This window comes from Molossus molossus, unplaced genomic scaffold (genome assembly GCF_014108415.1).
Source record: "Molossus molossus isolate mMolMol1 unplaced genomic scaffold, mMolMol1.p scaffold_m16_p_7, whole genome shotgun sequence".
NCBI classification, from domain to species: domain Eukaryota; kingdom Metazoa; phylum Chordata; class Mammalia; order Chiroptera; family Molossidae; genus Molossus; species Molossus molossus.
In genome coordinates this window covers 95,562,225-95,586,754 of record NW_023425401.1, presented here as the reverse complement: position 1 = coordinate 95,586,754, position 24,530 = coordinate 95,562,225, and the positions used below count along the sequence as shown (strand labels likewise).

General features: G+C 46.0%; 1 protein-coding gene across 2 annotated transcripts in view; it reads left to right on the top strand.

Annotated features, from left to right (window-relative positions):
• CHCHD3 (coiled-coil-helix-coiled-coil-helix domain containing 3) overlaps nucleotides 1-24,530 on the top strand; it is a 306,949-nt gene that overhangs the window by 276,808 nt on the left and 5,611 nt on the right. For both annotated transcript variants that reach the window (XM_036246997.1, XM_036246996.1), the window contains one exon: nucleotides 14,984-15,119. In XM_036246997.1, the coding sequence (XP_036102890.1) occupies nucleotides 14,984-15,119 (136 nt within the window). The remainder of the gene's footprint in view (nucleotides 1-14,983; nucleotides 15,120-24,530) is intronic.

The window sequence follows — 24,530 nt, the reverse complement described above, 5'->3', positions numbered from 1 at the left end:
GGGGGAGATGTAAGGCTGACGGAGCTCAGCAGGTGAATCCAGCCCGGGACGTGGACGGAGACACGTTGTTTCCCTTTACACAGGGATCACCGAGATCCCGCCTCTGAGATAGGCTCGTGCATAAGGCCATCGTACTCAACCGGACGGTATAGCAGTTTGTTTTCTGTATTTCATGGTTGGTCTTGTTAATTTCAGTCTTAGCAGCAGTCTACAGTGTTAAGCCAATTTGCTAAATCTTGCCTGTCCTCTGAAAAATGCTTAAATCCACATGTAACACAAGGGGTTGCGTTTATATGATGTATTGGAGTTTAATACCTTCTTATGGTATCAGTATGGAGTACTTCAGTTCTTCAAAATGAATAAAAGAAACATGCTAGAATTTTTAAATTAAAGAGTGATTGCATGGGTGTTCCATAGACACACATACGGTGTAATGTGATTATACGTCCGTATAAATTCTTCACTGTTGTTAGATGTATAATGCTTTGGAAGTGCACCCCTCATTTATGGTTATTAAGTAGGGAAGCATTAGCTACTTGAATTCATAGTGTACTTGTCTTCCAAAAACTGGCAAAGAGTGTTGTGTGTGTGATTAGTTGTGCTTAAAAGCTAGAGATGAAACAGATTATAAGTTAGCAACTCACCTTCTAAGTTATTCTTTTCCCTACTAGTTACCTTAAACATATCTATTTCCCAAATGCAAAGAGACTTTCTTCTCATTTCCAGGGACTTTCAGGGAAATAAGAGACTCATATTTACAACACTGAGTTTCAGAGATGCAAGGCACTGTGTACAAAATCACATTGTTTGAATACTTTTTTAAAAACCTCTTTGTTTAGCCCTGTGAAATGATTAATTCCTGTGGAAACTTGTCACTGTTGTAGATAGCGCCCTTTCCCACGAGTGAAAAATCAAATCAAATCGGAGAATGAGTGTATGATTTTATAACATGCTTGGGAAGTGGACATTCGGAATGTGTGACTGTGTTCTTCGGCTGGACCGGTAGAGTACTGGTCCGTGATTGTTTGAAAACAGCCGTGCAGCCTCCACGGCCTGTCCTTCTCTTTGAGGCCAGAATAGGCCAGGAGTGTTTCGGTGGGTTCTCCCCAGCATCACAGGTAGAAGCTGAGGAGGCAGGGGTGGGAGAAGGATTCGGAAGTACAGTTAGTCACGGAGGTGGAGAGGGGGAAGGGGAGGCCCAGGCGACGCCGAGGGAAGGCTGGCGCGCACAGGCCTGTGCTCAGTAGACTCGTGGTGATGAGCTTGACAAGGAGGCAGCTGAGGGCAAGGGCTGTCGGGCGACTGATAAAACCGGAGTCATCTGCGCATGAACTGATGGCTTAGGGAAACCGAGGGAGGTTGAAAGCAAGACTTTTCAGGGGAAGAGCTGACGACCTCACTAACTTTCTGAATGTAGAGCAAAAGAGCCAAAACGTAATGCATGATGAGCTGCCAGTATTGCTGTTGGTGAAAAATTGGGGTGGGGGGTGTGTGTGTGTAAGGGTGATCTTGTTTGGATAGGAAAACAGAAATAGATAAATTAACATAGTCGATTGCTGTTTAGGAGAGGTCTCAGAGTGAGGAAGGGTATAAGAAGACCATCAGAGCCAGGTCCTGGCTTCAGGTGCCTAAGATGACTCTTTGGGTCTTTTTGTGAAGAACCAGAGCGCAGAGAAACCCAAGATCACACAGCTCCTCCCTGATGACCAGCAGCTGAAACCCATTCAGTCACACCCGAAGCAATAGGAGAACCCCACCGAGGGAAGAGTGACTTCGCCAAGAGCTGTGGGGCAGTGGTGCTCAACCTTCCTGATGCCGCGACCCCTTAATACAGTTCCTCATGTGGTGGTGACCCCAACTTTATTATTTTCGTTGCTACTTCATAACTGTAATTTGCTACTGCTGTGTCTTAGGCGACCCCTGTGAAGGGATTGTTCGACCCCCAAAGGGGGCGCAACCCACAGGTTGAGAACCGCTGCTGCAGAAGAACAGCAGGGCTTTGGGGTTACTCACAGCTACGAGAGTGGGGGGGTTGGGAGAAGGCAGTGACAAAGAGGAGGGACCCACCTCTCAGACAGGAATGTCATGGATGGGGAGAGTCTCCAGGCTTTTCAGACCTGATGTTACATTTCACTCCCAGTGGTTTGTCCTGTGACTTAAAATACTTGGCAGTTCCGTTGTCTTTTTCTCTTACAAGGTTGCTAAGATAATAAATCAGGAAGGCTTGTGCTAATGGCTGACGTGTTTGAAGGCATTTTGAATTATTTCAGTTATTTCCCAGTTAACATTTTTGTCTTTTTGTAGAGTTTGCATGTAGGATTTCATATCTCATCAATCTCCTATTTGTGCCACAGAGCCCACAGAGCCCACAGAACCCACAGATCCCATAGAGCCCACAGACCTGGGTGTCTGGTGGAAAGCAAGCTTTCTAATGGCAATTTCTCAGGGCCTACAAAACATATCTGTAAATGTTATGGCATTGTAATCTTAAAAATGAATGATTTCTTGATAAGCAACATATGTCTGTGATAGAAAATTTAAATATCATATGCAAAATAAATCTTAAATCTGTGACCTCCCAGCCAAGTCTCCTCCTTGGAAGCAACTGCTGTTACCAATTGTGTATTTTTTTAAGATATATTTTATGCACATATCAGCATATGTATGTTATATGATTTTAAATTGAACTGGAGTACATCATGAGCTTATGCAGAGTAAGTAATTATATTTGACCAACATCCATAAACTCCTATTTTTCAAATATATTTTATATCAAGCTTTCTCCATTTTCCATTAACCATCCGCCGGCCATTAATTTTATAGCGGATGTCTATTTAGGAGAGCAAGAAAGGGGGCTCATGCGGCAGCTTCTAGACACGGGTGTAAGTGTGAGGACAAGACCTACAGCAAATCCAGAAATATGCTCCTGCCTTAAATACATTTACTTTACATAAAAGCATTTACTGTAAGGGGAAGTGCAACTTAGGAGTTCCTTGCTGCCGGTGATGGAGTCCCCCACGCCTCATAAGACACTCCTGCATGCCTGGCCACTCGGCCCCTCCCCTGGTGTCCGTGCCTGTCTGTTCTTCCAGTGCTTGAGACCTTCGAGAGGAGAACCTTTCCCCACGTACTGTCACTTCTTACTCAGGAGAACTCCCATTACTGTCAGTGACTCCTCTGGCTTCTGAGGGCCCCCCCAATGTCCCCCTGCTTCACCTGCACCTCCCAGCTCATCCTGGATTCTTCACGGCAGGCTTCAGCTTTAACCAGGAGGTCCGTGTTTCTCCGTAGTTACATCATGTGTGTATCTTGCCCCCCTCTGTTCTTGCCTACTTTAAAAGTCTGTTGAAAACTCCTTTTTCACACAATCTCCCCTATTGACTCAACTTGTGAGCACACACTTTTTAGTGGCTTAACACAAAACACATTTATTTACTATCTTAGAGTTACTACAGGTCTCCTGTCCAGGTGGGGGAACCAGGTGCTCTGTTGTTAGGGTCTTAGAGGCTGAAGTCAAGGGGGCAGCCAGCTTGGGCTCTTACCTGGAGGCCCTGGGGGAGAACTGCTTCCAGGCTCGTTCAGATTGTTGGCAGAATTCAGTTCCTTCTCCTGCAGCTGTAGGACGGACGTCCCTGAGTCTCTGTTGGCCATCAGCTGGGGTCATTCTAGAGACCACTTCGCTGGGAGCACAGCCTTTCTTACTACTGCACTCAATGGGAATCCCTTCGTCTGCTGGTAGAACATGTCCTTGTTGAAGGGGTTTGGTTTTCTGATCTGCATGTAAATTTCCATATGAATCTTTTTTGAGTCTATTAGTGATATCACTGCCTCTAACTCCAACCTTTTCTTCTCCCTTCTCTTCCACCACCTTTCCATCTTTCCCTTTTCTATCTGGAGTACCTTTCTGTCTCAGGTCTAACTGCTCAAATTCTCCCCCGTCTTCAGGACCCAACTGTAATTCTCACATCTCGTCTGAGCCCGTTTCCAGTCATCTCCGTCCAGATCGAATCCTCCCTGCTCGTGTTTTTCTCACTGCCTGTTAGACGCCAGTGAAGCAGCGCTTGTGCGCGGTTCTCTCGCTCCGTCCTGCGCGCGCCTGCACACCTGGTGTACTGGGCACTCGGGAGGGTATGAGCTGACCTGATCCCACTGCCTCCCTCTCTTTACTGCCCATTTTCTCACTTACCACTCTTGCCATCTCGCTTCTGCCTTAGGCGGTGGCTGAAATTGTTTCTCCAAATTGCTGGGATCACATTCCCTGACCTTTTGTCGGTCTTGATTCGTTTTGATGGTCTTCTCCTTCATGAAACTGATTTCCCCAGGCTTGTGAGACTGCATGATACCGGTTCTCTGCTCTCAGTTCTCTGAGACAGGTCCACCTTTCTTCCCTTTCACTGTCCCACAGGAGGCTGGTCCCCAGGGTCAGCTGCCCTTGCTGCCTTCTGTCTCATCAGTCCCCACTAGGTCTTGCAAGGGATCTCAGGCTGTAGTTGTAGCTCTGTCCCCGTGTGAGCTCCAGTTCCATGCTCTAGATCAAGATGGGTCGTTTCCACCTGGGCTTCCTAAAATTATTCGGGAGCTGTCATTCTGTAAACGCTCAGGCAGGCGTACCCCGCCAGTGTGTTACCCAGTCTTTCCTTCTCTTTATCTCCATGTCCTGTCCCGTACTGCATCCTTCCGTTTTTGCTTCCCAGTGCCTTAATTCCGCCTGCGTTTGCAGTTGGGCACCACTGCACTGGCTTCCCAGCCTAGACAGTTCCCACACCCACCTGGTTTATCACACAGGCCAACCTTCCCATGGTGGCACCTTCATGGCTTCACTCTCCTTTGGAAAGGCTGGTGGCTTGCCATCGCCTGCGGAATAGAATCTAAGCATGCTGCCTTCTGTTGGAAGACTGTCCCGACCCTTCCTCAGGTCCTCCCTCTAACCTGAGTCCCCTGCACGTGACCAGCCTGCCTGAGCCAGGGACTCGGCTCACATAGATCCTCTCAAATGTTCTGTTTCTTACAGCCCCCCTTCATTCGGGGTCTTTTACAGTCCCACCTCCTCTTTTTCATGGACTCCCCAGACTACCCCCAACTAGAACTGATCACCCCTTCTCAGAACAGTTGTAGCACCTACTGATCTACTGTTTCCTTGACCTCCGCAAATGCGTGTAACTTTTCTGAGTGTGTTTCTCCCTCCGTTTGTTTCCGCACACTCTTGACCACCCTTCCAGTGGCTATCACTGTGATATCCACGTGGCATTTTCCTGCCGGGCAGCCCTGCATCCCTGGGGGTTTGCTGGCCTGGCCTATTGCTCTCATTTTGGTATTTTCCTCTTCCAGAGGCAGTGGCCAAGCATTCTCCCCTTCGAGCCATCAAAGGGTTGGGAAAGCGAAAGGCTTAACTCGGCCCCTCTTCCCAGCTGCTGCCCCACTCTCACTTTTTAGCACTGGCACTGAGAGGGGAAAGCAGTGCAGATATTTTTTCTTCACTTGTCACTAAAATAAATACAGTTGCAAATCTTTTCAGTTAAGGGAGCCAGACACATTCTTTCCTGAGTGTATCTGGCATTTGGATCTTGCTTTCAAATGTAGCAGAAAAAGAGTATCACCTAAAGTAATGTAGCACTCTCCCCCTACAGACTTATATTTGTCTTAACCTAGTTTTGTAGGTGTGTCACAGTCCTCATTGAGATATGTGTGTTTTGAAACTTTTAAAATGAAGCTGTTCTTGACCTATCTTGGTATTAAAAGCACTTGCTCAGATTTGATCACAGCAGGGAAGAGGATGGGGTGCTGAAATGTATTTTTATGCTTGGGTGACTCTAATGGAGTTTCCTCAAACATCTCACCCCCAAGTCACCCCTCAGCTGAGAAAGAACGGAAAAATTCACCCCAAAGGGTAATCCTTTTTGAAAAATTATAAGCACCTAAAAATAGGAGCTTAACACAAATGTGTGTGCTCAATCATATTTCTGCGCAGGCTGCCGGCACCATACCACTTAACCGGAAGGTTGTGACTCTCTGCTTTCACAAGAGTTAAATTTCATTGATGATAATGATATAATAAGGCCTATGAAAGAAATATTTCTCCAAATGTGGAAGGATTATCTCTGGAAGGTCGTGCTCAGTGTTAAGTTTGCTCGGAAGGTCTTAGGTTCATCGTAGACCTCTGTCAGACAAACTGCCACGTTGCCAGGACTGGTCCCCCTGCTTCATGGCTGCACCGGGCACAGGCACACTGTCTGCATCCACTCTGCCTCTTTGGAACTTGAGGCCCTTCTGCAGCAAGAATGGGCGATGAAGGGAGTAATGCCCCTTCCATAACCTGGAACTAAAGTTGTCTTTGCAAACAAGTGCCACAGTTTGCTTTCGCTTCATGGCCTGGTCTCCCCTTCCCCTGTCCTTCCCCGTGGGTTGGTTGAGGTGCTAGCCAGTCCCTCTGCTTTTTCTCGCTCTGAACTAATCTGGCCCACTGTGCCTTCCCTTCCTCCTCCAGGATTCCCGTCTGGTCCCAGTTCCTCCTATCTGCCTCCTGCCTCCAAACCTGGGCATTGATCCAGGACCAAGTCACCCAGTTTTCTCCTCCTTGACCATCTCCAGTCGTAAAGCAAAGGAGTGGTTGCAAACGGCACTTCCAAGAGGGGAACACAGTGCAGGCCGCAAACCATGTGGGCGCTGCCCCTGAACGAAGCGCCAGAGCTCCCTCCAAGACTCGGCCGTGGGGAGCTTCTCCCATGTTCATGTATTGTTGGGCGGTCAGTAAAGTGAAACTGGGCTTCTGGCCGCTGAGTATTTCCTTGTGGATTCCCTACTTAACCTGAAGAATGTATAAGCTCTGACTACACGCAGCTGCTCCCCTCTCCACGCCAAGCCTGTCTTAGCTAATGCCCTGAGCACAGACACTGAACTTTTCTCCAAGGGAAAACAGGCGTTCAGAAGGCTGGCAGTCACCAGGTTATGGGTGTGTTCACCTCCCCAAGGTCAAAGGACGTCTCTCCTTTCTGTCTCAAGTCTGTCTTTATAATCTAGTTACTTCAAGACAATGTTGGGACTGGTCCTCACCTTCAGTTCTTCAGTGATGGAAGTCCTCTTATCTGGAACATGGTACATTCAGTTTCCGTCACATCCAACACCCAATCTCTGGGTTTGCGCAGCACTATGTTTACAACTTTGTTATTTTCCGATCTCATCATAGACCTTGTACATCTCTGTCTCCCCCACTGGACTGTGAGCTAGCTGAAGGCAGGGGTCACACTGCATTCAGCACCTGTCATAATGGATGACATGCAATGAACACTTAATGCCTGTGGCTTCATAATACGTGTGTGAATGACTGAATGGGTAAAAGAACGAATGAACCAACCAACCCTCATATTTTCCATCCTTAAACCAATATTAGTCAACATTCCAAAATATCGGGAAATAACTCACGAAGCCTGGGGGTAAAATAACTTTTCATTTGTGTCAGCGTAAGTTCACTATATTATATTGATACATACATTTAAAGTAAAGTCCAAGGGTGATGGCATTGTGTATGTTCAAGATTAACAATTTCTAAATTGTCTAATTAAATGGTTACTTTACAAAATCAGGTGAGAATAAATATTATACTTTTCTCTAATAGTAGTAATAATTATAGTGATACTTTTCTTGACTGTGAAGCCTTATTGAGATATTTCTGATAAAAATAATTTGGGCCCTGGCCAGATAGCTCAATTGGTTGGAGCGTCATCCTGTACACCAAAAGGTTGCAGGTTCGATTCCTGGTCAGGGCACATACCTAGGTTGCTGGTTTGATCCCTGGTTAGGGTGTGCACGGGAGGCAACTGATCAGTGTTTTTCTTGCATATTGATATTTCTCTCTCCCTCCCTCCCTCCCTCCCTCTCTCCCTCTCTCCCTCCCTCCCTCCCTCTCTCCCTTTCCCTCTCCCCCTCCCTCCCCCCTCCCTCTCTCCCTCTCCCCCTCCCTCTCCCTCTCTCCCTCTCCCTCTCCCTCTCCCTCTAAATTAGTAAAATCACCTTTAGGTGAGGATAAAAAAATAACAACAACAATATTTTGGTGTGTAAGATTACTTGGTCTTATTCACACATTGATGTATCCTTTGGAGATTCAAATTTAGCACTTGGCCCTGGACACCCATTCATTCCATGGCTTCTAGGCCTGTCGAAGGGACAAAGGCAGTACTTCTCCAGGTTTTTCAGTTCATAGAGCCAGGGAACACTTGTGTGAGCTGGGATCTTATTTTGCTCCTGTGGTGTTTCCCTCCAGGATATCTGTAGACTCTGCTGCTTCTCTCAGGCAAAGGAGCCACACTGTTAACCCACCAGCACTCGTCCTCACTACCGCATCATTGCTTGGCGTTTGCTTAGCGATAACAGTATTCCAGGCATCATTAAGAAAGAAAGGCAGAGGGGAAAGTTGGCTGTACCCCTAAGTTACGGCTCACCCAGACTAGAGAACAGTATGTCAGCTCTAGAATTTCTCCTAACGGGAAGACTTTGTGACCTGACGTCAGTGTGATCTGGAAGTTGATTTTTGGGGTCCTTCAAGGTTGAGTTAATATTGACATCAGTTGTATTTTATGTTCCCAAACTCTATATAATGATTGCCTCTTTTTCCAGATATTTTTTATGTCCGTAAGAATTATTTTATCTTAACTTTTTAGAGACATAAACCTTGTAGCACATAGCCCAAATATGTCAAGGATACTGTGGTATGGTGGAAAATAAAGATCAGCCAACTGATTTTTTAAAAACCCTCTGTCTCATACCAGATGCCTGACTTCACATATCTTTTCAACTGAATATTTTTTGTCAAAGACGTTATTACTTGGAAAATTTGTTTTACTAACAGTAAGTTGTGTTCAGCCTCTCTAAGTCACCAGATTTTAAGAAATTATAAAACAGAAGAGTTGGGGGCCCTTGTTCTTTGGAGACAGAGCAGAAGATGGCCTTATTTTTTTAATCCTGACCTTGGTGGGGTGAGCCCATGTAGCAGAGTGTGGGGAGCTTGGCAAGATGCTACAAGGTTCTCTGTGAAGAACAGCGTAAGAGTTGTCTGCGCAGGAAAAGAAGCCAGACACTGGGGATCCCCATAGTGTCAGAGTGACAGAGCCAGCCAGCCCCACCAGCCTTCGTGTGACCACGTTACTGAGATCCCACTCTCCTCACGAGTCTGCCCTCTGCCCCAGTGTTCCCAAGTAGCCAGTGTTACCGAATTAGGAATAAAAAGGTATTGCAAGATTGCAGAGTTTTTCATTCGCCTTATTCTGGTGTCTCTGCTCAGAGACTAGCGTGTGTGAGGCTGTTGCCCTGAGAGCAGTGGACCTTTGTACGCACAGCCCTGCGTCAGTCCTCTCTTCCGGGGTAGGGGCCAGAAGTCCGGTCTTTGGGATTTTCCTGGTTGTAGGACTTTTACTCTCAAGATCCTAAAAACTGGAGGAAGACCGGAAGTGCTTTCCCTCCCTTGTTGGAGGTCACCCTCCTCCTGTGCACCCACATTACTGAGCTGTGATTCTGACATCTTTTTCCAAAGTCAACAATGGGTTAAAATTCAAATATTAAAATATTTTTTATAGATAGTGCTCTTTGAAGCCTCGGGTTTATAGGATAGAAGTCTGTAGAACCTGTCGTACCTCCGGCCAAAGCAGAGTCTGTCTTTTTACCACAGCCGAGTTGAACCTGCTGGTGGAGCAGTGCGGCACTCGCTGTGGGTGCCCATCTGCTGTCGGCTGGAGTGGCTCATTGGCTGAGGGCTGAGCCAGGTGGAGTCAAGGTCAGCGCCCTCCTCTGATGACAGGGAGGGCTTCTTGGTGTTTTTTGTGTTGAGACGATACACAGCCTTATAGCTAGCATTCATCACTTTAGAAAATAAATAGAATTTTTTTTCTGGTTTTATTTTTTTTAATTTTGTACATGAAGACAAATTGAAACAAAACAGGCAACTTTTGGAGATGGCTGACCTCTACAGTGTAATTGTAGAAGTTTGATTACAGCTCACATAGACACATCATTAATAAGGATGGTTAGCAGTTATTAAGAATGTCAGAGAAGCTTGAAATTGAGTTGTTTTTCAGATCTTATACTGTTAAAAAGATACTTTACATTTTATCCTGAGAATATTAGAATATCATAATTTAAGGTAAAATTTAAAATGAAAAATTTTTTTTTTTTTTTTTTTAATCCTCACCCGAGGACACGTTTTCATTCTTTGTTCAGATAGAGCAGGAGGGAGAGAGAGAGAGAAACATCGATGTGAAAGGGACACATCGAGTGGCTGCCACCCGCATGACCAACCAGGGCCGGGGACAAACTGCACCCGAGGTACATGCCCTTAGCGGGAACCGAACCCGGGTCTCTCCGGACCGCAGGCCGACGCTCTAACCGCTGAGCCAAACTGGCCAGAGCTAAAATGAAAAAATTTAATAGAAGATAGAACATTTGAGAAATACTTTCTTTATAATGCATTTTGTAATAGCTTTATTATAATGATAAGAGAAATGAGTGAATTATTACATATTTTTAAATATTGGCAATGTGCTCAGTAGCTTCCGTTTGAGTTGTAAAAGAAAAGTAGCAATCCTGACCACTGGGTTTGACATTTAATGAAACCTTTAGCACAGAATAAAGTTAGAGGTTTTGCATTGAGCCATAGGATTAGAGCTAAAGATTTATTAACTCGACATGGCTGTGTTCTGTGCCTGCTTTTAATGTGGTGAAAGATGCGTTGTTACAACTTGTTGAAAATCAGAATTCTCCTTTTAGTGCCAGCCATTTTCATATCCATCCATTTGTCCGTCCGTCCGTCCGCCCGCCTACCTGCCCGCCCGCCTGCCTGCCTGTCCGTCCGTCCATCCATCCATCCGTCCATCCTCCTCCTCTCCCTCCCTCTCTGTCTCCTCTCTCCCTTCCTTCTCCCCTCCCCAAGCTCAGGGTACTTACTGGTCCAAATACAGGGAAAGGATCCTTTTTTATGCATCTGCACCTAACAATGAATGACTTTTGTGTTCCCAGGAGCTGTAGGAATTGTGGCTGCTAACTGTCATTGCATGACTTCTGTAGCCTTCTGAGTGGGGAAATGGGATAAGGAGAGCTGTTTCCTTTTTTTCCCCCTCTGAAGTTACCTTATTCGTGCCACTTATACTGGTCGAACTAAAAAGATGTGTATGTCATTTCCTTGAGATATACAGCTCAGACCCACATTCAAGACATTTCTAAGACATAAAAGTAGGAGAGGCTCTGAAAGAGATACTCAAGTGTAAATGTTCTTTAGAGGCTTGAGGAGGAGGGCTCTGGATACTGCTTCTCTCGGCTTCATTTTTATACTAATGTTTCATTTCTCTTTGACTAATTAATTCAACTTAGGAACCTATTCCATGAAAATAATCAGAAACAATAGTAACAATTTATATTTATCACCATGTTATTTTAAGCCCTGAAAACTTAGAAGTAACCTAGAGGGTCGTCTTTATTCTTTCTCTGAAATTTCTGCAATGGACCTGTCAGTGTCATGAGAAAATACTTGGCTACATTTTCTTAGCTGCCTTTTAAATGAATATTAGTATCAGTATTGTTTTATTACATTAATACTATAACAAAATAGTATTTTAATCACATGTGATAGGATCCTACAGAAGTTCCAATAATTTCAAGTGACCACTAAACTAGATTTTCTCCTAATTGCTTTTAATCAATATATATTTTTATGTGTCGATTACATTTCACCAATTCCTTTTTGCTAAATGTGTTTTTGTATCAGTGTTCTGTCTCTCAGTTCTTCATTAGTGTTCTGAATTCTCCAGATGTATATTTTATCTTTCTCTTAACATTTGTCCTTCACTGTTTCTTTTTAAATCTTATTTCCATGCAAAGTAATTAAATTGTTTAAATGTCTCTTGCAGCAAAGATTTAATTTATCTACATAGGTTTGAAATTCTGCCTTTTGTGATTTTTGCCTCTCAGAGGCTTTTTTCATCAGCAGGAATGAAATCTGTCAATAAAAATCAATTGCTGACACAATGACTGTATGGAGAGTTACCATGATGCACATTGGAAATGTCTCTGAAACTCTTTTCCTGAATGGAAGGTGCCATGGCTTGTGCTTTATGGCCTTCTAATGTTAGACCGTAATCTCATTGAGCGTTTTCCCAAAGAGAAAACATTGCATCGGGACAGCATAACAAGCATTGCAAATCAATGCGGAGGCAGAGCTCTGCCTGTGCAGATTAACCCAAGGAAAATGCATCAGAGTCTGCTCCAGGAACTGGGGGGACAGTTATGTTAATTTTCACCCTCCCTCTTTCTGCCATCTAATCATCAGTACAGGTTGAAATGTATGCAAAAAGAATTTCAGATACACACCACACACACACACACACACACACACACACACACACCCACACAGGTTGAAATGTATGCAAAAAGAATTTCAGACACACCACACACACACACACACACACACAACACACACAGGTTGAAATGTATGCAAAAAGATTTCACACATACACACACACAACACACAGGTTGAAATGTATGCAAAAAGAATTTCAGACATACACCACACACACACACAGGTTGAAATGCATACAAAAAGAATTTCAGACACACACACACACACAACCAGATGACTAGATAGGAGGAAATCAAGAACCCTGGGAGTGAGTGGTATTGATTTTGGGTGATAAAAGTATATTTTGACACATTTCAAATCATAAATAACTCATGGGCTTGAACTTCCATGAGTAATAGCTCAACTCAAGGTAAATGCTTACATCCAACTTAAATAACCTCTTTCTAAGGAGTTCATAGTATTATTAGATGAGCCCCATTGTGAATAGTCTTTTTAAAAGAAACACCCATCTTCTTTATGATGGGCAGTATGTGGAAGCTCATTCTTTCCAGCCCCTTTCTCTGTTCAGGGGGAAGGCCATACACCTTGTCAGGACTGGTCCTGTCTCTTCTACCCATCCTCCTTTTAAAGCTAAGCTGGATTGGACAGACGATGGTCCCAACACTAGAACAGAATATAACCTGCACTTCCACAAACTAATGCAGGCGTTAGCCATGTACGGGCCAGGTCTGGCCCACCTCTGTCTGATCATATTGTTTGTATTCAGTATTTACCCAGATGTGTGTCTTGCTATGACCGGTCAGTTAGTGGACCTGCCTCTACTCTTGGAAGCACAGCTGATGCCTTTTAGATGCTGATGTTCATGGTGGCGATTAAGGACATGGTTTCAGAAAAATTTACAAACATCAGAACTTTGAAATCTTAAAGAGAATGGGAACTCCTGGGACTGGGTTCAGTTCTGTGCTTAGGTGTTCAGCAGAGCAGCGCCGGGATGGATACAAAGTGAAAGCAGTGTTATGTAAAGTTTGTGGGATTGCTTGTTCCCTGTGTGTCTGCTTTCTTTAGAGGGTAGTAACAAGTAAGTTCCCTCAGGGACCAGTAAGGTGGTTTGCATTTCAGTTTTCTATTCTAGCAAAATATATATTAGCTTACTGTGTGGGATAAAAGTAATGAGGAGACAAATCGTCACCCAGGGGTTTCTTTATTGATGAGAAATAGTCCTCCTGTGTTCTCTAGGGGTTTTCTAGAGTCCATTAAATTTAAAATAATGCTATTTCAAAATTACTGTGGCAGCAACAAAATTTAAATTTCAAAAAAGGAACTGGTATGAGACACTGCAAGCCTTTTGTATTCAGCAAAACTAATTTGGAAAAAATATATACATAAAAAAAATATATATATATATTCTTAGATTAAAATTGATAATATTATGTATTTTCTCTGTGTGTTTAGTTCTTATAATCAAAGTTCCTCTACCATCTTAAGAATATTTCCCTCTGTTTGTATCATTCATTTGGTTTACTTGGTTATTATCATTTGTCAAGTCTCCGTTACAAGCTTTTTTAAAAGCACTTGGTACTGCATATTCACTGAAAGCAATCTAACTAAAATTTGGGATTTGTAAGTATAATTAGTAAAATCTGAGCCCAGGAGTTAAAAATTATTTTCTCTCTCTACCCGTTTATACTCTCACAGCTGATTACGTGACTTCCATAAGAGGTACCTTTATTAGTAGCTGAGGTCACAAAGGAAACAAGACACAGGCCTTGGGATTTACATTCTGTTGAATGTGGCTAGTAGGTGCACTGCCATGTAGGCAGATTACAGCGTAATCGGTGTTCCGTGCACGGGCACAGAAGTTAATGCCGGTCAGTGGGTCATCATAAAGAGAATGATAGACTCCACCATGGATGGGAAGAGCCAGTGACCGCTGTATAGAGAAGGTGACGCTTCAGAGACGAGGAGCTGTGTTCCAGATGCTGGGTGTTTATAATGGCTGGGAGCTTGGTTGTAGGCCGTTCCTGAAATCAAGAGCCGCATGAGCCGAGGGGTGCAGGGCACATGAGAACACACCGGGAGTGCTTTGGTCAGGCTGCAGCCGCGTGGGGAGTTGAGGCTAGAGAGGAGGCAGGAGTGTGGCGAAGACCTGCCTGTTGACCTTATATTTTATTTAGAACGTGGTAGGGGGAGATGCTGTCTCAGACTTATGTGATAGAACCTTCTGGAAGGCTGGAGCAGCAGGCAGAAGCTAAGAGACGGAGAGGGCAGGGGAGAAAACGGAGTCCAGGATGGTGGGTTTGGAGAAGGAGGACCAGAGTGTGGGGTGGAGGGAGAAGTCAGGGCCTTAGGCTTCTGACCCACCAGCGGGGCAGCAGTGAATTGGCCCCGTGCCCGGTGCAGGTCTCGGTGGCTGGGGGAGGGGCTAAGAGACCTTAGAGGCTGTGGTGGTGTCAGCTAGCGGAACTAATTCAGAGAAATTGTTTACCTGTGCATCTTTCTTTCAAGGTTGAAGAAAATCATTTCTCTGAAGCTTGTTTTTCTGCATTTGAAACATCTGTCTTATTTAATGTCTTATCCATTCTCTGGCCTTGATCTTTGATCTGATTGAAGACCATGTGTCTCAGTGACCCCTGTTTTTGTTTGCAGGCGGTATGAGGTCCACCCTGTCTGTGCGGATCTGCAGGCCAAAATCCTCCAGTGTTACCGCCAGAACTCCCAGCAGACCCTCAGCTGCTCTGCGCTGGCCAACCAGTACATGCGCTGCGTCAACCAGGCCAAACAGGTGGGTGCCGCCGCGCTGGCTGCGCACGGACAAAGGCATGCCCAGGGTCATGGGCCACTGGTAAGGCTTGGGTGGGCTACTGTGTGTGAAGAAAGCTTTGTAAATCAAACTTGTCATCACCAAGGACTGATGTGACAAGTGGGTTAGGTTGTCATCAACTTCCGTCCAGATGGTTGTAAGAAGAGCCTGTGTTCCCCTTGTATTCAATTCATTACTTTCAGAAAGAAAAAGATTCTTACTAAAATAGTGCTTTCCCCAGTTGTCCTGAACTTTTGTCCTCTACTCTATCATAATTGTGTCTCCACAGTCATTGTTCCCTATTTCTGGGCCAATACAGTGATACCTCGGTTCTCGAACGCCTTGACTTTCTACCAAATCGGTATTCGACCAGGAGATTCGAGAAACTTTTGTCTTGGAATCCGAACAAATATTTGGAACTCGAACTTCCGAGATGAGCCGAGTTGAGCCGAATGGCGTTCATTCGGCCCAGCGCGCCTTGCTTGCGGCATCAGTGTGAGTGCAGAGAGAGAGTCACGCTTTGTGGAGAGAGTCACGCTTTACACTGAATTTAACCCTTAGACATACTGTACACTTTTATTTCTTGTTGAGACTTATGTTTTTCTACATATTATATACAAATTAGGCCAGTAAATAGGCATTTTCTGGGGCTTGGAACGAATTAATCCAGTTTCCATTATTTCCTATTGGGTTTCTTTTTTTTTTATCCTCACCCGAGGATATTTTTCCATTTTTTGTATAGATAGAGTGGGAGGGAGAGAGAGAGAGAGAGAAACATCGACGTGAAGGGACACATCGAGTGGCTGCCACCCGCACGACCAACCAGGGCCGGGGACAAACTGCAACCGAAGTACGTGCCCTTAGCGGGAACCGAACCCGGGTCTCTCCGGACCGCAGGCCGACGCTCTAACCGCTGAGCCAAACTGGCCAGGGCTTCCTATTGGGTTTCATTGCTTCGGTTCTCGAACAGTTTGGTTCTCGACCGTCCTCCTGGAACGAATTATGTTCGAGAACCGAGGTATCACTGTACTCGAAGCCAGTAAAGAGGGAAGATACAAGTTAAGGGGCCAGCAGCTTTGGGTCCACAGCAGCAAGTGGTCGTTCAGGGAGCCTGGTTTAAACCATGAAGACACACAGAAACTAACACCAAAGCCTACCATTCCATTTTCTACCCATTGGTACAGCCCACTCACTTGGGCAGGACAGAGTTTTTGTCACCTTTTGATACTATAGCCTTGTTCTTCTCTGGACCCTTCATTATCGGAATAATACGATGTTCATAGGACATGTATTTTCTCTCGTTTATGTTCTTTAGAAAGCTAATGACAAACTCTGAAGCAAGTTATTAGTTCTGGCAGGTCACATAATTGCGTATCATTTAACTGATTTAACAGTTGGATGTAGGTTGTTCTGAGAGACAGAAATTGTTGGAAACCATGATTCTTTCTGCTGCTAAACTCCCCAGACTTGACCTTCTAGCCCAACTAACTCTCGTGTTTGAGTCACACAGCATGCCTTTCTGCAGTCTGGTTCTCTGTGGTTCCAGTGATACACTTGGTGCACGTTCCTAGCGTTCTGTCTGATGGGAGGGTTGGCCTCATCCGCGCAGCTGGACAGCAATGCGCAGGCCTCCTCATCCGCGGCTTCGCTGTCCACGGTGTCAGACACGCGTCGTCAGCCGCGGTCTGAAAATACTGGGTGGTAAATTCCAGAAGTGAACAGTCCTTAACTTTTAACTTGTATGTTGTTCTGAGCAGCGCGATGGAACTTTGGGCCGTCCTACTCCATTCTCCTGGGCTGTGAGTCGTCCCTTGGTCCAGTGTACAGTACAGTACAGTACAGGCGGGTATTCTGAGAGAGGCCGCGTTCACATGCCTTTTGTTACAGTGTATTGCTATAATTGTTCTGTTTTATTGTTAGTTATTGTTGTTCATCTCTTACTGTGTCTAATTTTAAATTAAGTTATATCACAAGTATGTGTGTCTGTACAGGAAAGAACAGTACAGTATTTAGAGCTCAGTACTGTCTGTGGTCTCGGCATCCACTGGAGATGCTGGAACATACTGCAGATGAGGGGGGGGCCACTGTAATCCAGATCTATTAAAAGCCTGATGGCTTGAGGCTTTTTTCTGTTTCTTGCTCATAGTGGCAGTTGTATAACTCCTAGTAGTACGCCAGGGATTTTTTTCTTTAAAGTTCTTCAGTAGAAAGAATGCTGATATTGATGTTAGTACATTTTATTTGCAGAAGCAACTTCTGATGTGCTCTTAACAAGCCCAGCATTCAATATTAATAATAACGGAGCACTTGGGGCCTGTACGCTGGCGCATGGGTTCTTCTGACTTGATGTCAGTGCCGTACCGAGGCAGAGGTGGGTAGCCAGTGCAGGTGTGGTCAAGGGGGTGCTTCAGTGCTGGTATGAAACGCAGGTGCCCATCCTCTGGTGTGATCTGTGACAGCACTGAAGTGGCCTCCACAAGGGCGCCTGGGGAACTGGCCCCGTCCTGCCTGTCGGGGTCGTGCTGAATCATCTGCACGTAGCCCCGGGAGATCAGTGACGGGCATTTGTAGAAAAAAACAGCCTGTGGCAGAAGCCAGTGTGCCACGTGGTGCAGTTGGTAGCCCGGATTGGGCAGATCTGAGTTGTCTCCACGCTGTGTCTTTTACCAGCTCTCTGACCTTGGGCCTTGACTTTTCTCAAGTATGAATTGGGGCGATGTTACCTCCAATGTTGTGAGGATCACATTTATATAAAGTATTCAATAAATCTTATTTTTTTTTCTTAGTTGTATATTTCATGTTGAAAAACCAACTAAATGGGTCGGACAAAGCATCAGATTATTAGTAGTGATTTTAAAAGAACCCCCCCACCCACCCCGTCTGCAATAATTTAAAAAAATTTTTTCCCCTTTATTGATTTTAGAGAGAGAGGAAGGGAGAGGGAGAGAGAGATAGAAACATCGATGAGAGAGAACATCGATTGGCCGCCTCCTGCCTGCCCCTCACTGGGGATTAGGCCTACAACCTGGGCATGTGTCCTGACCACGAATCAAATCGGCGACCTCCTGGTCCATAGGTCAACGCCCAACCACTGAGCCACACTGGCCGGGCCCATCTAAAATAATTTAATACTGTTTTCAGCAGATATGTTTCAGGTACTATAGTTTTGACAGCTCTTACATCCGAATATTAAGAAGTGTATAACACTGGTAATATTAAAAAGATATATGTCCACAAAATGTTTTTATCCTAAAATGGACAACACTGAAGTGGGCAAGAACCAAGAAATATTAATAACCTTGTATTTCTTTCTGTAGTGCTTTAGACTTCAAGGTGATTTTATATCTGTTTTTTCACTTGTGTTTTGTTTGTTTGTTTTCTCCTCACCCAAGGATATGTTTTCCTGATTTTAGAGAGGAAGTGAGGGAGAGAGAGAGAAACATCAATCAGTTGCCTCCCACATGTGCCTCCATCGGGGATCGAACCTGTAACCTGGGCAGGTGCCATGACCCAAGAACTGAACTGGCAATCCTTCCATGCATGGGGTGACACCCAGCCAACTGAGCCATGCTGGCCAGGGTCTCTTACTTGTCTTTATGACAACCTGAGATGTAAATAGAGATCATTTTATTCTCATCTTTTTTTTTTTTTTTTTAATCCTCACCCGAGGACATTTTTTGTTCAGATAGAGCGGGAGGGAGAGAGAGGAAGAGAGAGAGAGAGAAACATCGATGTGAAGGGACACATCGAGTGGCTGCCACCCGCACGACCAACCAGGGCCGGGGACAAACTGCAACCGAGGTACGTGCCCTTAGCGGGAACCAAACCCGGGTCTCTCTGTACCGCAGGCCGACGCTCCAACCGCTGAGCCAAACCGGCCAGGGCTATTCTCATCTTTTTACAGCTGAGAAAATTGAAACCCAGGGAAGTCATGATGGTAAATTTAGACCAAAATATGTCTCGCCATAGAAACAAAAAATGTAAAAATAGTGTTTGGTTTGTGAGTGGTGTGTGCGAAGGCACATCCATCATCCACGGTTACAGAAATAAGGCAATGAGGGGAAATGTGTATGCTAATCATGAATCAGAAGGAGGAACCGTGAAGATCAAATGAAGTAGTTGGCACTGGAGACCGAGGGTGACCGGGAGGGCAGTGGGATCACAAAGGCCGGTGTGATCTCGCCGAAATAGCCCCGGGGCATTGTATCAGCAGTTCCTGTGCAGTGACTTCCCCGCTAGTGCCGCATTCCCTTCTCCTTGCGAGGTTCATCTGCCTGGTGTCCCCAGCTCGCCCACTGTTAGAAGAGACCTTGGCAGTGTATGTGGTCTTGACCGTCTGTTGCAGCAGTTCTGACTGGTCAGCACCCCTTCTTATGTTTCCTTGTGAAGTCCAGAGAATGAGCTGTACATGCTAACATAGGAAATACTGAACATGACAACATCCCATCAGGTTGCACTATCCATTTCCGGCGCAGTGCCTGAGTTTTCCCCTCGGAATATCCACCAGCAAATCCACTTTCAAATGGCTCATAAGGTTGGGCTTTTACTGGTTCCCTCGGGGCAGTGTTCTGGAGACTAATAGATTTTAATGATAGGAAAATTTCCGGATATTCCTTAGCCTTACTTTTCTTATTCATCCACTTATTTACATCAATCTTTCTTTGGCTATTCTTAAACAATTCCTCAAGGGTTGACATTTAGACTGTTACTTCCAGTATATTAAATTATGTGTTCTTCACAGGGATAAAGAGAGATTGAATTGCTATAATTATTATTTCTAATACTTAAAAGCTACTGGCCAGCTGGATGAGATACGACATTTAAAAATGTAGGGCGAATATTGATTGATAGACTTCTACATGTTTTATTTCTCGTATATGCTTAACCTCATAACTTTCTAAAAACTCCCCAAGATTGAATTACCTGTTATTACCTTTAAAACCTGATTTTCATTCAATCTTGGTTTACCTGCCTTACAGGAGACTATGGAAGGAAGGGGGAGGTGGGAAGTCAATAATGGGCCCAACTGTTCCCCAGTTTTATTTATGAAAGGAGAGGGAGCGGAGAAAGGGCTTGCTAGTGCGCTACCAGTCTCTGGTGGGCCAGGCCTGTGCAGACAGCCTCGGGGTGGTGCGTGCAGACAGCCTCAGGGTGGTGCACCCCATGCAGACAACCTTAGGATGGTGCGTGCAGATGACGTCAGGGTGGTGCGCCCCATGCAGACAACCTCAGGATGGTGCGTGCAGACAGCCTCAAGGCAGTGTGTGCAGACAACCTCAGGATAGTGCGTGCAGACAGCCTCAGGGCAGTGTGCCCCATGCAGACAACCTCAGGATGGTGCGTGCAGACAGCCTCAGGGTGGTGCGTGCAGACAACCTCAGGGTGTTGCGCCCCATGCAGACAACCTCAGGATGGTGCGTGCAGACCAGCCTCCTTCAGGGTGGAGCTCTGAGCTCTGTGACTCAGGCTGTGTTAGACCAGGGCTGAAATGTGCCCCATTGTCTGAGTATGAAGAGGGCCTGGAAACACAGTGATAGCTATCTCTAGAAATCGGAATTCTTGAAAGAAAAACCTGGTGCCAGAGCAGGCTGCGTTTTATCATCTTTTCAGACAAACTATAAATTACATGCAAATGATTTGACAGACTAGGCTGTTGGAACTAGACAGACCTTAGATCATGTAACCTAACCGCATCTTTTCACTTGGAAAAGTTAGCACCTGGGGAGTCTCCGCGCTCTGCAGATGGCGCAGATCCAGACCAGACCCAGTGCGCTCTTCCCTGCAGTATCAGATCTCAAATGTGGGTGAGCCTCAGAACCTCCGGGAGTTTATTTGAAATGTACATGCCTGGCCCCATCCCTGGGGATGGTGATTCAAGAGCTCTGAGGACAGACGGGGACGCGCAACTTGGAGCAAATTCCCCCAGTGATTGCACAGAGCGCCGGCGCTCATGGGCCTTTTGGAGGGCCTGCCGTCTGTTTCCTCTCTTGCGGGACATGAGGAGTGGCCTGACCTCTCTTCTGGGTCTAAGCTGTTGGGCAGAGGTCTAATCGGACTGATCCTAGGGACGGGTTCCTAGTTCGGCCTGAGACGGAATGTCTTGGACGGAAGGCAGGAGCCCCTGGAAATGATAGTGCCCCTGGTTGAGGAGCCTCACCCAGTTTTTATGGGCCGGAGGGAGGAGAGGCGCCCAGCCAAGGCATCACTGGCCCTGGCCAGCCCCCTCTGCCTGTTCTCGGTCGCTGAGCCAGGTCAGGGACCCCGTCCTTGTGCAGGCGCATAGCTGTGCACAGACGCCCACCCTCATGGAACACACAGACCCGTCCAGGAGGCCGGCCCTCGGGAGGACCTGTAGGCGTGCGTTCTTGCTGTGTTCGAAGGCTTCATTATCCTCGGCTCCTGGTGGCGTTTATCGGTCGGCCAGCCAGCAGCTCGCTCCTGGGATGACAAGGATATTCCAGATAGGTTTCCTGACCCCCAGGGGCCCTGCCCTTCAAATTTGGAGCCACATCAAAGCAAACTAATCCCAAATGTGAAATTATGACGCCAGCCCCTTCCATCAGAGGACTCATTTTCTAAACCACGTTCTGAGAGGAACTGTTGCTTCATTACCCTCCCTTTTTTTAAAATCAGGGTTTAATAGAAGAAAGAGTACATGGTAATAGACTCTGATCTTCCTGAACAGGCACTCCTTTAGTAGCGCTTGTCCTCCGCCATCAGGCCGCGTCCCTTGCTGTTGTGACTGGGTCTCAGCGAGTTGTGGAAACAGTTGGCTACGGGAACTCCGTTTGAATTTCATGCAGAGCGTTTGTCATGGAAGATATGGAACAAGAGCCAGGCATGAAAAAGTCAAGTTGTGTGTCCTCCAGAGCGGGAAGAGTGGATAACAGCCCTTGCTCGGGGGACAGGCCGATGCTGAAAACAAAATGAGCTCGCTAATCGGATCTTCAGGTGGTCGGAGCCGCACTTGCCGCGCCGGCAGAGCTTGCTTGGTGCTTCTCCTAAATTGAATTTATCGATTCCCTTTGCTTCTATCTCACCGTCTTCTCCTTCTGTCTTTACCGCTCGCTATTCCTCATCACAGCTCCATTCCGTCCAGCACCTCCGTGTCTCTCCTCCGTGAGACTCAGGCACACCCAGGACACGTCCCCTCTGGTCCCCCTTGACCCTTTCCCCTGGAAACCGTCCGCTTCCATCCCCGCTTCGTTCGGGCTTTGGAAATCTTGGCGAGACGCTGGGGGAGCTCAGCCAGAGACTGCGTGGTGTCTCTCATAGAAAAGGAAACCTAGTTTCCTTCTCTTCCTGGTGATTGTTGACCATCCAGGGGCCACAGCTCCTCCTGACAGTGCAGCAGCCAGCAGCTGACACACTGCCGATAGCTGGCCCTCGAGGAAGCTGTCGTTCAGAACCAGTCGACGGATGACGTGTGACAGAGGTATTTCAGGAAAACAGTTTCAGCTCACTTTAATAAACGGAAGTGGCCCCCCATCTCTGGTCTCCAGGGCCCTGCTCCTGTGCGACAGTGGGTGGGAGCGGCCAGCATCCCCTCCTGGCTGGCTGGAGGCAGAGAGACTGTTGATGCCGAGTCCTTGCCTCCTTTTGGTGAGTTCCCCAGCTGTGTATAAAAGGGGCTCCGCAGGCCCCCAAGCCATGACTGATGAGCGAAGGCAAGGCACTTCTTTCTCAACATTAAGATTAAGTCTTAGCAGTTCCTCAAATGAAGGAGGCAATTTTTTATAACTTGCACATATTCTCCCCGATTCTTCAGGGAATTTCCTATGTTAATTTATGCGGCGTTAAATTTATGCGGTGTTGAAATTCAGCCCAACAGCAGCTGCTACAGAACAGAACCCATGCAGAGATTGCAGGAGAATGTGTAAGGTGGACGCTAAATGACACAGACCCTACCAGGCCTCGGGGTCCCTTCACCCAGAAGCCCTTGGGTCCGGGTGTTTGCAGGTTTTATTGCAGAGCTGCGATACAGTAACAATGCAGAATGTTTTACCAGTTCATCTTTTTAAAAATTCAACTTGACCTTGTATTTGTTAATGTCTGTGACAGAAGGGAGGCGTTTGGTACCCCTCTGCCACCCTTTGGTGGCAACTGACTGCAGCTTGAAAACATAGCATGTGTGCAGACCAGCCCTGGATCACACAGGTTTGTCCTCCTCTCTTCAGGGAGCTGCTGTGAGTCAGCTGAACTTTAACGCATACGTCAGGGTATTTTATGAATGTGGTTGCTTCTCTGTGGCTTATATTTTTCCAAAAGTGTTCTTTTAGTGTCTTTTTGTCAGATTGGCCCATTGATCACACCAGGCTGGTCCCAGCTTGTCTCTTTTAAAGAGAGTCTGACATTCTTATCACTACCTGAGCTGGCTGAAAAATTACCCTCCTGAATTTGGTTGGGGTTGCAGGGGGAAGAATAGTAAAAAGATCCTATAGACTCTAGGATAATGCGAAATACTGCTTAATTATGTTGGAGTCACTGAAGATTATTTTGCAACAATTGTTAAGAGGTACATTGTGTTAAATAAACTTTCACGGCCAAAAGCTTTACTAAAAGAGTTTATTGAGCCAGATGCTAGCCAGAAAAGGACCTGGTCCTGGAGCATGATGACGTCCAAGCCACAGGGCTGAATGGAAAAGACCAAACAAGGCCGCCATCGTGGAGTTGATGGGCTCTTTATATGTACATGATATTTGGGGCAAGAAAGGTATAATTCGTCTTGAAAAAAGTTACATTGACTACAGAGCAGGTGGACGGAAGGAGATGAAGGGGAACAGTGCGCAGCCCGTGGAGAAGAAATGTCTACAGTCCTGGAAGTTCACATACTGCAGGACGCTGGTGTCTGGTGATCGCTGCGGAGGTCATTTCAAAGCCTCATCTACTCTCGGAACGTGGGCGGTACTTTGTTGGCTGGCCCAAGGCTATGACCTGATGAAAACACTCGGATTGCTCTCCCTTCCAGCAGGCTGTGATAGAATTTAGGGCAAATCAAAATTTTTTCTCTTGTCAATGGGCACATGGCTGTCGCTCTAACGGTAAGATCCAAACCATAGAGCGAGGCACAGCCATGTAATCTTGACCAGGCACATAACAGCTTCAAGTTCCCACTGGGATGTTGAAGAATAGAGTATCTAACTCCCAAAATGGCTTCACTCATAAAGTGATCGTTTTTATTAATAACTAAATGTCTTTAGATGGGTTGAGTGTAGACGCACTTCATACTGACTTCTGTTTTGCATTAATAACCAGTGTTGCGGAGAGGGTGTCTGTATACTTGGACTTCATCGTTTCCAGTCCGGGTGGTGAGAGGGACTTGCACGCAGATACGCCACGGGGGGGATGAACTGCTGTTACACTGTGGCATTGCCCGGTCTGATTCTTCATGAT